The sequence below is a fragment of the Oncorhynchus gorbuscha genome, linkage group LG10 (genome assembly GCF_021184085.1).
Source record: "Oncorhynchus gorbuscha isolate QuinsamMale2020 ecotype Even-year linkage group LG10, OgorEven_v1.0, whole genome shotgun sequence".
NCBI classification, from domain to species: domain Eukaryota; kingdom Metazoa; phylum Chordata; class Actinopteri; order Salmoniformes; family Salmonidae; genus Oncorhynchus; species Oncorhynchus gorbuscha.
The window spans coordinates 55,691,035-55,704,280 of NC_060182.1; the positions used below are offsets into that span (position 1 = coordinate 55,691,035).

At 40.7% G+C, this 13,246-nt stretch overlaps 1 protein-coding gene across 1 annotated transcript in view; it reads right to left on the reverse strand.

Annotated features, from left to right (window-relative positions):
- Positions 1 to 3,594: 3,594 nt before the first annotated feature.
- rcan3 (regulator of calcineurin 3) overlaps positions 3,595 to 13,246 on the reverse strand; it is a 55,447-nt gene continuing 45,795 nt past the window's right edge. Inside the window, exons 3-4 of the mRNA XM_046366418.1 lie at positions 10,452 to 10,623; positions 3,595 to 6,884 (exon numbers count right to left, since the gene is read on the reverse strand). Coding sequence (XP_046222374.1) covers positions 6,718 to 6,884; positions 10,452 to 10,623 — 339 coding nt within the window. The 3' untranslated portion in view covers positions 3,595 to 6,717. The remainder of the gene's footprint in view (positions 6,885 to 10,451; positions 10,624 to 13,246) is intronic.

Below are 13,246 nucleotides of genomic sequence, written 5' to 3' on the forward strand. Positions count from 1 at the left end.
ACACAAACCGCACAATAAAATATAAAACATTCATTACCTTTGACCATCTTCTTTGTTGGCACTCCTAGATGTCCCATAATCACTATTGGGTCTTTTTTTCGATTAAATCGGTCCATATATAGCCTAGATATCGTTCTATGTAGAGACTGTATGATAAACGAAAAAAAGAGCGTTTCATAACGTAACGTCATTTTTTTTTAATTCAAAAAGTCGACGATAAACTTTCACAAAACACTTTGAAATACTTTTGTAATGCAACTTTAGGTATTAGTAAATGTTAATAAGCGATAAAATTCACCAGGAGGCGATGTAACTTCTATAGGTGTCGTCTGGAAAAAAACATGGCCGAGAGAGCTCGAACAAAACATCCGGTCGGAGAACGGAGGGAAGGAGTTCCCTTGAACCGGTTAGACCAAGAATCAATTGCGAATCAAATGACAAGACTCTAGACAACGTGTGGTAGCTGTAGGCGCTGAAACCTCGGTCTCATGTAATTCGGTTCACTTTGAACAATTCCTGGAAGTAAGCGCAAGGATATTTATTTCCATTTTCAGTGATCAGGTTTTCCTGCGCTATTCGATGAAATTCACACTCTGTTAAAGTCACAACCGTGATTTAACCAGTTTTAGAAACGTCAGAGTGTTTGCTATCCACACATACGAATCATATGCATATACTATACTCCTGGCATGAGTAGCAGGGCGCTGAAATGTTGCGCGATTTTTAACAGAATGTTCGAAAAAGTAGAGGGTCGACTTAAGAGTTTAATGTCCATGATTTTGGAATGAGATGTGTGACGAGCAGGTGTCCACATACTTTTGTAGTGTTTTACTTTTCTACTGTTTTGCTATTTTTGTTCTCTCTGCATTGTGAGTACATGCCCTTTTAATCCATCTGGCCCTATGGCCTTGTGAATGTTGACCTGTTGTAAGGTCTTGCTCGTATTGGCTACGGAGAGCGTGATCACACAGTCATCCGAAACAGCTGGTGCTCTGTCATGGAAATTTCCTCTATTTACCAAATCATGGGAGCAAACCACAACACAAGTCAGAGTTATGCTTAATCTTCACCTTTAATAATAATTAAGCTTTTGCAATAGCATTTTGACTTTCAACAGTTCAGTTTCTCTAATGAAAAGTTGAGAGTCCCAACATAATGGCAAATGGGATCCTTTATAGCAAAGATCCACCCCCCCCCCCTAGACGAAATGTCAAACCACAGGTCTTAGGAGCTTACACAAAGAAAGAGTTTACTTCAGAGAGGAGTATTCCCTAGCCAGACAGAGTTGGCTATAAATTATCGTTCAGTTTGGCCTCCTAAACAAAGCTCTTATTTCGTCCTCGGTACAAAATGGTACCAAGACATTACCCCCACCCTATTATATATATCAAATTGTCATTTAGATACAACCAATTCCGGACAAGCTCACAGAGAGGAGAGTGAGGCTATAGGTTAAGATAGGAGCAACAAAAGAGGGAGCATAGAATGATTCCAGACAATGCCATCCTCCTCTCCCCGATGGGAAAAGTAGGGAGTGATTGGCACACAGACACAGTGGAGCAAAAGATATGTTTACACATGATGACACCTTGACCTCTCCCCTCTCTCCAGCCCAAACAACTTAGTCCTGACATAGAACAGATACTGCAACCTCGCCACAGTATTATACAAAAATAACATTCTGATGAGAAGTAACTTACAAACATATGATGAATATAAAACATCTTACCTATGTTACCACCTAATTCTGATTATTCCCCAACAGCTCTCATGAATGCTTCAGTGTTGCACTGAAGGCATTTAGCTCCTCTGGTAGGCATTTAGCTCGTCTGTTTGATGGATTTCTTATAAGTGTCCGGATTAGTGTCCAGCTCCTTGAAAGCAGCAGGTCCAGCCTTTCGCTCAGTGCGGTGTTGCCAGTAATCCATGGCTTCTGGTTTGGAACTTGTGGTTTGTTAAAGGAAAGATTCACCCATTTTGAATGTTATATTGTTTTTGTGCATCTCTGAGAAATGTTCTATCGATTCCCCGGCTCATTTAATGTTTTCGTGTGTGTATCCAACCCTGTTCAAGCATACCGGCTATATTCTGCCTGCTTGAATGGCAATAGGAATCAATAGAACATAGCTCAGAGATGCGCAAAAACAATATACCATTCAAAATGGGTGAATCTTTCCTTTAAGAAAATGTTTTTAAAACTTATTTAGGCTTGCCATAACAAAGGGGTTGAATACTTATTGACTCAAGACCTTTGACCTTTTCATTTTTAAATCATTTGCTTTAAAAAAATTCAACAACAAAAAAATCCACTTTGACATTTTATTGTGTGTTGATCAGTGAAACAACATCTAAATGTAGTAAATGTTTAATTCAGGCTGTAACAAACAAGAATGAGCAAAATTAAACTAAAACAAGAAAAATTACACTGAAATTGACATTTTATTGTGTGTAAACTATAACGTGTTACCATACTATTACATGTTAAACATCTAAATGTAGTAAATGTTTAATTCAGGCTGTAACAGTAACATTTGGGAAAAGTAACAAGTAGGACATATGTGATACAGTTCCTGAAGGCACTGTGAAAAATCCTTCTGTGAAAAATGTGTTGGGAAATGTATTTGAATATGAATTGAATCTAAAAAAAAACAAGAATATAATTACACTGAAATGAATTCAGTCACTTTAGAAAAGACATTCAGGTAACGGGCTAACTAACTGTTAAGTATGAAAGCGATTGAAAAGGTTAACCATGACAATATTGACATTCAAGCAAGAGAACAGTTGGCACTGTTGACTGTCTGTGCAGCAGCTACTGGTTCAAAACATGAAATGTGATCCATCTTTCACGTTATACTTGTAGCAGTATATTTGCAGTAGTACTATAGTTTAGTAGTATACTGTACAGCGGTGTAAAGTACTTAAGTATATTTACTTTAAAGTACTACTTAACTTAAATCGTTTCCTGGGGTATCTGTACTTTACTATTTATATTTTTGACAACTTTTACTTCACTACAGTCCTAATGTACTTTTTACTCCATACATTTTCGCTGACACCCTAGAATAATTGTTACACTTTGAATGCTTAGTAGGACAGGAAAATGGTCCAATTCAGTTACCAAGAGAACATCCCTGGTAATCTCTACTGCCTCTGATCTGGCGGACTCACTAAACACAAATGCTTTGTTTGTAAAGGATGTTGGAGTGGCTATCAGTAAATTTAAAAAATAAAGAAAATGATGCTGTCTGGTTTGCTTAATATAAGGAATTTGGAATGATTTATGCTTTTACTTTTGATACTTAAGTATATTCTAGCAATTACATTTACTTTTAAAACTTAAGTATATTTAAAAACAAATACTTTTAAACTTTTTCTGAACTGGCATTTTACTGGGTGACTTTCACTTTTACTTGAATCGTTTTATTTTAAAGTATCTTTACTTTTACTCAAGTATGATAATTGGGTACTTTTCCCACCACTGGTAGTATATAGTACAAGTACTATACTATATGTGAAATATTTGAAGATACATTCAGAGCAAAAGGAAAAAATACATCATACCAGAACTTAAAAAACACACAAACTCCAAACTTCTTTAAGAATAGTTCTTTATATATTTCTCTATGTGAAACAAATGACAATCATACTACACAAATAAGCAAGTACTGTTGTAACAGTCAGAGAAAACCACTCTGGAAATTAGTACATAACATGAAATACAGATACCAGTATATAACTGTAAATTATTGCTTGATTGCTACTTTGTTTTTTTGGATAACTACAGTACAATACACAATATTCAGATTTCAACAGAACAGTATACAACAATAACGGACGGTATTGACCTTTTTGTATTGTAGACTTTCCAAAAAAAACATTCAAACAGAGTCAATTTTCAACACGACGCAATGAGAATTGATTTGATCGAGCATTTCAGGACTTAAAAAAAAAAAATCTTCACATCAACATAAAAGTAGAAGCCACAATTTTTGTTGATGCACGCTGGAATTGGTCTCGGCAACAAAAACACTTGGCATATATACATAAATATACGTTTTCTCTTTTCAACAGTGACCAAAAATGCACCCAGTTTCAAAGACTGTAAAAAACATCAGATAAGCATCATCAACATAATCATCGTCATTGTCATCAATCATCAATATTTTCACCAGTCAGCACAACTAAAAACTGCTTATGCAGTTATGGTGCGTTTCAACACTTGCTGCCGGCTTCGTTTTTAGAAGTCACCTCTGAAAGGACAACGCTTTGCACATGGAAGTATGTTCCAGAAGACAAGCCCTGAAACAAAAACACACATTCGTTCTGTGGTTGCAACCATCTATCCTGTCAAAAGACAAGTTTCCCTGTTCTTCCTTCCACACCTATTCAGTGGTACACTTATATCCAAAGGACTCCCGAGCCTTCAAAACCCCATTAGCGAGAGGTGGAATTCAGATCATTTGAGAGTCGGGACTCACACTGCTCTGTTGGTGAGAAGGCTTCCCAGGTGTTCATCTTGAAAAACAGAAGATAAAAAAATAACAGACAAAAAGAATGTCGATGAGGAGCGTTCTCTCGAGCAAGACGGCATCTTACAAGGATAAAAAGAAAATGCAGAAAAAGTGCTCGCATGCAGAGACCATAATGCATTTTTAATGCTTTCTAACACGGATAAGGTTTACGTTCACCACTGAGGCCAAATGTACTGTATTGAACACTCCACCTCAATAGTTGGGCTTTAATTTAGAAGAAAAAAAACCTGACTAGATTCAAAACACCTTTTCAGGATGGGAATAAAATCAAGGACTCGACATGGAATAGTCTGTATTCGACAGTCTCACTATATGGAATATGTTTCTGTGACAAAACAAAAACATAAGGACTTTTTATGGCATGAAATCATTGTAATGACAGACACTTGGCATCACATATTCTTTTATTCAAGGTGCATAGTGGGGAGAAAAATCAAACATTCTGGAAATAGTTACTCTGAAAATAATTGTCTAAATGGCTAAAAGCACACTTTATTTATTTAGGAGTTGGTAATAGCTTCTTTTTGGAGGAGGAAAGTAACAACTGTGAATGCAGCAGTATTCCAGATTGGAGTGAATCAAATCAATGCTTTCTCTTAAGTTTCTTGAGTTTCCAATGATTTGTGTTGTGACTGCAAGGTGAGACGAAGGCGTTGGTTGATATCTCCAGAGGCAAGGAGGCCAATTAACCATTTTCACTTTCTCAGCAACGCTTAATGTCAATCATTAAAACCTAATGGACTATTTCAACCTACTGACTATTCAGCTATTTACAGCGAGAACGAAGAAGCGGCCTTAAACTCTCAAGAGCTGACAGAGGAAATTCAGGACATTCCTTCAGTGTAGCTCCAGAGATCTCGAGATTTTCAGTGCAAAACGAGCAATATAGGTCTCAGAAGAAGAAAAACACATACATATATATATATATATATATATATATATATATATAAACTGGGTTGATATCATAACAAGAACCAAAAACCATTACCAGAAAGATGGGAATCATAAAAATGCCCCCTGAAAAAACATCAACACTCTTGAAGATTAACGCTAGCTTTTACTCCTATCCCAAAGCCCAACTATTAGGCTTTAAGAGAGAGACCTACTCTTAGGCCTTTACTCACACTGTAAAGGTTGCGTTTCACTCTCAGTCTTATATCTTGCTCAGTCAGCCTCTCCCCTCTCACTTGACACTATAAAATGATAGATATGCGTGTCGTCAAAAGCGTCATTCCATTTCCCTGTCGTCTGGACCAGTATAAAACACCTCAGCTGCCGACTATAGTAAGTAAGCATGCAAAAAAAAAACGATCATTTGTGGTATCAAATACATGTTAAGAGGAAGAACACACATCTAGTTCAGCAAAAACCAACATACACATCTCTGATTTAAAAAAAAGAAGAAGGACAGAAGCAGAACCAAAAAAAAGAAAGTGCAAACACCACCGCAACTTTGTTGTTACCACATGGCGACCTTTTGTTATGTCGTGTGTGACCTCGATAGGTTCCTTTGCTTCGTACAGTAGTTTAGTGTTTGAGTCTCTGTAGTAAGTATTTTTCTCATAAGAACTCATATATACACATGCAGACGAGAGGAATACCAGGCAATCACTCCTGATTCCTGTGATAGCAGAAACAACCAATCGGCTGATATGATAAAAGAGCAGAAGAAGAACCGATGTAAACAACCAAAATCTCTCTTCGGAGGTATTGCATGTCCCCGAAGTCCATTGCACACAACTAACCGATGACGGAAATGAAGGAAAGAAGAAGGAGAGGTCAGACTAGTGGAACTACTACAGTACTAGCACATATGAGAGCTGAGTGTATGATTCTATGACAGTGTGCCTGCTTTAGGGGGGACACGGTGTTACATTACCGCCCCTGGCTGAGTAAGGGTCAAGGGTTCCGTTATCCCTCCCTCTCTTTCCTTTGAGTGTGATGAGTGTGCGTGTGAATCTCATCCATCCTCCATCATCCATACAGGCCAGGCCGCCTCATTCCATCCAATAGCCACACTCCGTCCACAAACACCACCAAATGTTTGTCGTTTGTTTGTTTTTGGTTGAATTGAAATGAGGGGCGTTGTCTCGTTGTGTCTCTGCGAGTGCAGAGACAGAGAAGACAGGTCTAGGTGTGTGTTTTGGGGAGGTCGTAGGAGTGGGGTCCGAAGTGGAGGGTCCTAGTGGAGGACTTGCGGTGGTCCGTCCGGGCGCCTGGTTTGGACAATCTGCTGTTTCTGCTTGGGGCGAGCTTCGGCGTTGTTGTCGTCTTCGGCGTCGCTGTCACACACCTGCACGACCACACTGGGGGTCGACTCTGTGCCCGCGTGCAGCTCATAATTCTCCCCTAGAGAGGGAGTGGGGAGGGAAGGATGGAGGGGGGGAGGAGAGAGACAGGGAGGGAGAGAAAGGGAGAGAAAGAGAGTGAGGGAGAGAAAAAAAGACTAATATACCAGACTTTATTTGCCTTTACAGTGCTACACATGCATCAACAGGCCTACATCAGCATTCCAGTTTAAATATTTTGATTAGATGAGCCCCTGAATGTCGGATCTCCCACTGAAGCAGATTGAAGCGAGTCAACCCACTCCAGGAACAGATGCAAAAGCCAGGAAAAAATGGTTCTCTCTAGAACCTAAAAGGGTTCTTCAGCTGTCCCCATGAGATAACTCTGAAGAACCCCTTTTGGTTCCAGGTAGAACTCTTCAGGGGTCCATGTAGAACCCTTCCTGACAGATGGAACTCCCCTGCAATGGCCGGTGGTTCCCAATGGCCAATGTTATCAGCTGTTGCAACACTGGCTGGCTGCAGCCTAATGAAATGTAGCTCAAGACAGGAGAGGGTCAAACTGTCTGTTGCTATCATGTGCCAAACAACTAGTGAATTGGCTACTAGAGAATATATAACACGTTATAAATGTTAGATGGCATGGAACAAATGTTACTAACGTTATATGATTCTTAAAATATACAGCAAGTATAATACATCAAATAAAGGTGGAATAATACAGATATCAAGATTTTATATACTTCGGTATTAATGTCATAAGAAGGAATTCTCCTCAACCACACCCACAAATTTGGAAAAACAAACATTCTTTCCCATTGACCCCCATTGTAAAAGAGCCAACTTCATCGTCGATCTTTTGCTATACAGAATTGACAAAACATCCAGAAAAGCTGCTGGGTTGTTCAATGCGAGTGTAAACAGGTAAAAAATCCTGACCATTGGTTCGCAATGCGTCCATGTAAGGAAATAGAGCCTACGAGAATAGCCTTCTGGCTTCAAGCTATTCGGTGTGGAAGAGTGGGAAAGTGGGGACACAGTGTCCAAGTAAGCCACACATAGCTATGTGTGTGGAAAACATTTAATCATAGCTTGTTTAGTATAGTCTGTTTGTAACTCCACTTACTACTTGAAGGTTTATAGTCTTTATGTTTGTGTTGTTGGTCTTGGCTAGTTTAGAATATATTCATTTTTAGATGAGTTTATTACTCACATGCACATGGTTGCAGATGTAATTGTAGGGTACTTTCACACCCTGATCTGTTTCACCTGTCTTTGTGCTTGTCTCCACCCCCCTCCAGGTGTTGCCCATCTTCCTCATTATCTCCAGTGCATTTATACCTGTGTTCTCTGTTTGTCTGTTGCCAGTTCGTCGGTTCTGACCATTCTGCCTGTCCTGACCCTGCCTACTGTTCTGTACCTTATTGACACTGACCTGGATTACGGACCTCTGCCTGCCTTTGACCTGTCTTTTGCCTGCCCCCTATTTGGGTCAGTAAACATCTGTGACTCTAGCTGTCTGTATCTGGGTCTTATCCTCAGTTCTGATAGTACGAACTGGCCATGACTGACCCAGCAGACTCAGACCAGCTCCACAATGCTGTCTCCCTGTAAGGAACCACCTTTGGAAGACACAAGGAGTTACTGCAATGTCTTATGTAGGGACTCCATACCCTGGCAGAATGCCATGACCAGGGGCCCTGCCCATCTTCTTCAACAGCTTAAAGCTATGCTTGGTAGAGAACTAGCACTCACGTGGCTTAATGTTAGCACCGTCATGAAAAGGGGCATGAAGGAAGCCCTCACGTGGCTTAATGTTGGCACCGTCATGAAAAGGGGCATGAAGAAAGCCCTACAATATTACATTTTTCTAAGTAGTGAAAATGCTTGGGAGCCGGCAATGTTGAAAAGTAATCTAGACATTTTGTACATTTCTTAAGTGTAGTTTTGTTATTGACTAAAACAAGCATAAAACAAGAAAATTGTGTCTGAAAAAGGTTGTTTGTTTTTGCTGTGAGCCAATTGGGTGCCCAAGGTAACCACATGTTGTTTTCCCATAGGTGGGCAGGGCCTCAATGTTCTATTTAATACCGACTAGGCAACACCAATGCTCACATCACAACTGCCCTCAAATACGCATGCAGATTGTATCACGGTTGCCATGAAGACCAGACAGGGCAGAGGGAAACGTGATAAGAGGTTTCCCACACCACTGTCTGACAGGAAAAACAAGGCCCTATTTTGTCCCGGGAAGGTCACTACCATAGGCGGCCAGCAGAGAGTGCTAGGGCGCCACACTGCAGCAAAGCACTAATCTGAATCCGAGGCAGGCTAAAGAAGCCCAAACAAGCGTCAGCTCCATTTCCTGATGCCTCCTCCTGTTACCATAGTAACAGTGAGTGCAGCCGGTGGTCTGGGCTTCAACATGGTAAATCATGTAATGTAGGAATCATGATTGTTCTTGTAATGCATTAGAGGGGGTTGTGGTGGTGCATTTGAAATGAAGCCATGTCAGAGGCTAAATGGCATAGGCTATATCTCCTTTAACAGCCCTTAATGTTCCCTGGTAGACTATAAGAGAAGCACTCAAAATGGTACTGCATGTCCTGATGTCTGGATGAAAAGACACTTCACACACAAACGTATTGACGCACATGTAGAGTGAACAACACACACCTATAATAGAACTAGGGACCAGACCTTTTCCTGACAATAGGCCAGGAGTTTTTCTTGGATCAGGTCACGTGGGCCTATTAAAAACATATTATGGTGTAACTGACGACCATATCTTAGAAGGGTCTCCTTTTTACAGATGACAAGGGTCTTTAGCATCATAAAACAATGAATCTGTCCTTCCTCCTGAAGTGTGCAAATGGTTGGTTCCCTTCCTTTCATGGACTTAGAAGGAAATAACTGGCGTAAGAATAACAGTGGAAACTCCCCCGAGCCAAATGCTTTAACATTTGTGGGGAGTTGTGTATGGGCGCACACATCAGGAGAAAGGACATGTTACTGGGATGCACACAGTGAAGAATCCTGGGAGCTTGGTGACCTAGTAAACCATGTGACCCTCCTGACCCCAGTATGAAAGAACACAGGTGTCATTACTCCAACACAGGTGTCATTACGCCAAACACAGGTGTCATTACTCCCTGTTTGATATGGCTGGCATCTCTCAAAGGTCACCGTCTGCCTGCAAATGCTAGCCTTCTACTCAGCCAGACAGACAGAGAAGTGTGGATGCCATAAGAGAGAGGCATGAGGGAACATAATATATAGTCTGAGGATTAATCTCTTTTTCTGATGGACATTCATACTTCGTCAACCACCCAGCATGCCGCACAAAGCAATTGTATGCTTGAATGCTAATTGGTGCCCTTTTTGTGACCTTACTGTTGTCCTATGATTCTCACGATACCACAGCAGATAAAGCTGGTGAACTCAGTTCAGTTAACAATTTGACTAAATGTTTATAAAAGGGTAGAGTGTGTGTGTGCTTGCAAAATGGTGTGGATTTATGTGTACGTATGTGTGCGTGCATTTGTGTATGTGTCTATATATGTATTTATGTGTGTGTGTTTGTGTGTGTGTGTGCACAAGAGTGTGTGTAAAGTGTGTGTGTACTAACCTGGGCCTAGCTTGGCCACAGCACACAGCAGGTCGTAGTTGATGACAGGCGTTGCGTCTTCGCTCTGGCTCCAGCCCACACCCGGCGAGGCGGGGGGCGAGATGAGGAACTGTTTGACGGGCGCGGGAGGGGCCAGGTACGACTTGTCTATGTCCTCCCCAGAGTTCTGAACCTATAGAGGGGGAGAGAGGAGGAGAGGAGACAGGGGGGCATGTCAGAACGGATCATGTTCATTTGGACACACCATGGAAAAATGTTAAAACATTGCAATGCTGGAAACATTAAAGTAGAAGACATTAAAGATACGTTGTGCATTAATGAATACACCCGGCTGCTATTGTATAGGAAGCACACTGTGTTCTCTTCCTGTTGGTTCTTCCTGTTGGAACACTATGTACTGGATTATATCCATATAATACACGCACTCGGTGTAGGGATGGACAAGAGTAATCGAGTACTCGAACTGACATCAAAGTTCGATTTTTTAACCAGAGATCACATTTTTTTTCAAATACTGTATAATTATTTGGTGGAATATGCCTGTCTGAAAAAAAATACATTTTGTCTTGAAGACGATGTTAATTTGCTTTGACTCTGGTGTTCCATTTGTACAGGTGCATTTGCAGGGCACAACAAAAAAAAGATACCAAGCCAAGCATTAGACGGTTCTTCTCCCTACATTTCCTTTCCCCTCCATGTCTCATTCACTCAATTGCGTTCCGACCGCTCCCTCTACACACGTGTGCTGCGTGCGCACACAAGCTCCTGTTACGCATACAGAGATAAATGCATCTAACTGATGGGATACTACACAAGCTACATTCCTTGCCAAATGACGACAGTTTCATCACAAATTGAAAATGGACTGGTTGATTGAAGTAGGAAAATATGTGTTCCAACAATGAGCTGCAGTTTTGGAATAATTGCTTCCCGTCTATTTTCCTCTTAGGCTACTTTGCCAACTGCTAGTGCCATTTCCCGATTGGTTAGCCTAGGCTATAACCCATAGACAGATTCCACACTGAAAATAAGCAAAAACTCTAGTTTGATAAAGACAGTGTATTTTTTTTATCAGAATCATTAAGCATAGGCCTACATAGGTAATTCATCATCATGCAGTGTTCAATGTGGAATTGTTCATCCTTTTTGAAAATTCCAACGAGGCAGAATAAACAAAATCGAACTGTAGACACATTTTGGTTTGTAACCTTGAAAAAAAAAAGGTCTTTCAACTCACCAAACTGAGCCCTGCTTCAAATGATCACCCTGTGAGAAAGAATGTTCCAGACGCGCGAGATGCATATCACATCGCACTGGCAACTTGTTTAATTTTGAGAAAAAAAAGTATGTTCTATTTTATTCTGTTATATTACATCATGTTTTTTTTTCTTTAACTATAAAATAGGTTTGTATTGACTGTGATAAGGCCTTGGAAAATAAGAGCTTCTTGTCTGCTCAATTAACAAAACAAGGTTATGCCATTGCACAGCCATATGCTTCTACAACCCACTGAGGTTACTGCCTTTTTGAAGATTGTGTTTCACTATACAATATAACCAGTTGATATTACTTTTTCAATAAATTAATCTTAAATGGCACTTGCTTTTTTGATTGGCTGAATATATATGGGGCAATTTAGCAATTAGGATTTGTTCCCTGTAACGTTTATGATATATGAGGCATTGTTGCACAAAAAAAAGTGAGTAAAAATGTCAAATGCCCATCCTTAAACACCTAGGTTTGTAAGAGGTGTGTAAACTGCAGGGAAGTCAGGCGCAGGAGAGCAGAACTGGGTAATAACTGGAGCAGTTTAATGATGCAAAAACAACGGCACCCAGGACAACAAAATATGGGTTGAAATAACCCGTCGCAAACCAGTCTGAAGTTCACATACACTTTACAACAAACAATTCCACACACAGACATGGGGGGAACAGAGGGTTATATACACGTCACGAAATGAGGGAATGTAAACCAGGTGTGTGGGAAAACAAGACAAAACAAATGGAAAATGAAAGGTGGATCGGCGATGGCTAGAAAACCGGTGACGTCGACCGCCGAACGCCGCCCGAACAAGGAGGGGAACCGACTTCGGCGGAAGTTGTGACATAGTTAGTCCCCTTAACGGCCCACCCACGTAGATAACACACTCCGAACAAACACATGCTGAGCACAACCAAGGAGCATAGTTATTAGCAGAACCCACTCACTCACTCACTCACACACACACACACACACCCACAATACACACAAGGACGCATGCCCGACTACACACACTCACGCACAAACACAGAACACACTCACGCACACATACACAATGCCTGTAGAGAGATATACAAAGAGACACACACTTGCAATGACACAAAAGGGAAAAAATGTGGAATTAATGACAACGCTTCAGAAAAACCTCAGACTGAGGGACCTGAACCCATTGTGAGTGGAGGACGAGGTCAGGTCTAGCTCAGAGGCCACTACATTCTCAATGGGGAGAGTACAGTATAGAAATAGAGAAAGAAAGGCTGCACACAAATATGCTGCTCCCGAGTGCTTTGATTCAACCTGCACCACAAGGCTATATGTCTTAAATAATAATAATATATGCCATTTAGCAGACGCTTTTATCCAAAGGGACTTACAGTCATGTGTGCATACATTCTATGTATGGTCTTGTATGTTGCATATGAAACATCTCTCTCGTGGAACCAGTGCAAATAAAGTACTTGGGGAAGTACTTAATGGGAGCAGCTGCCAATGGCATGTGCCGGCTTTATCTTCGTAGTACATTGCACTCCACA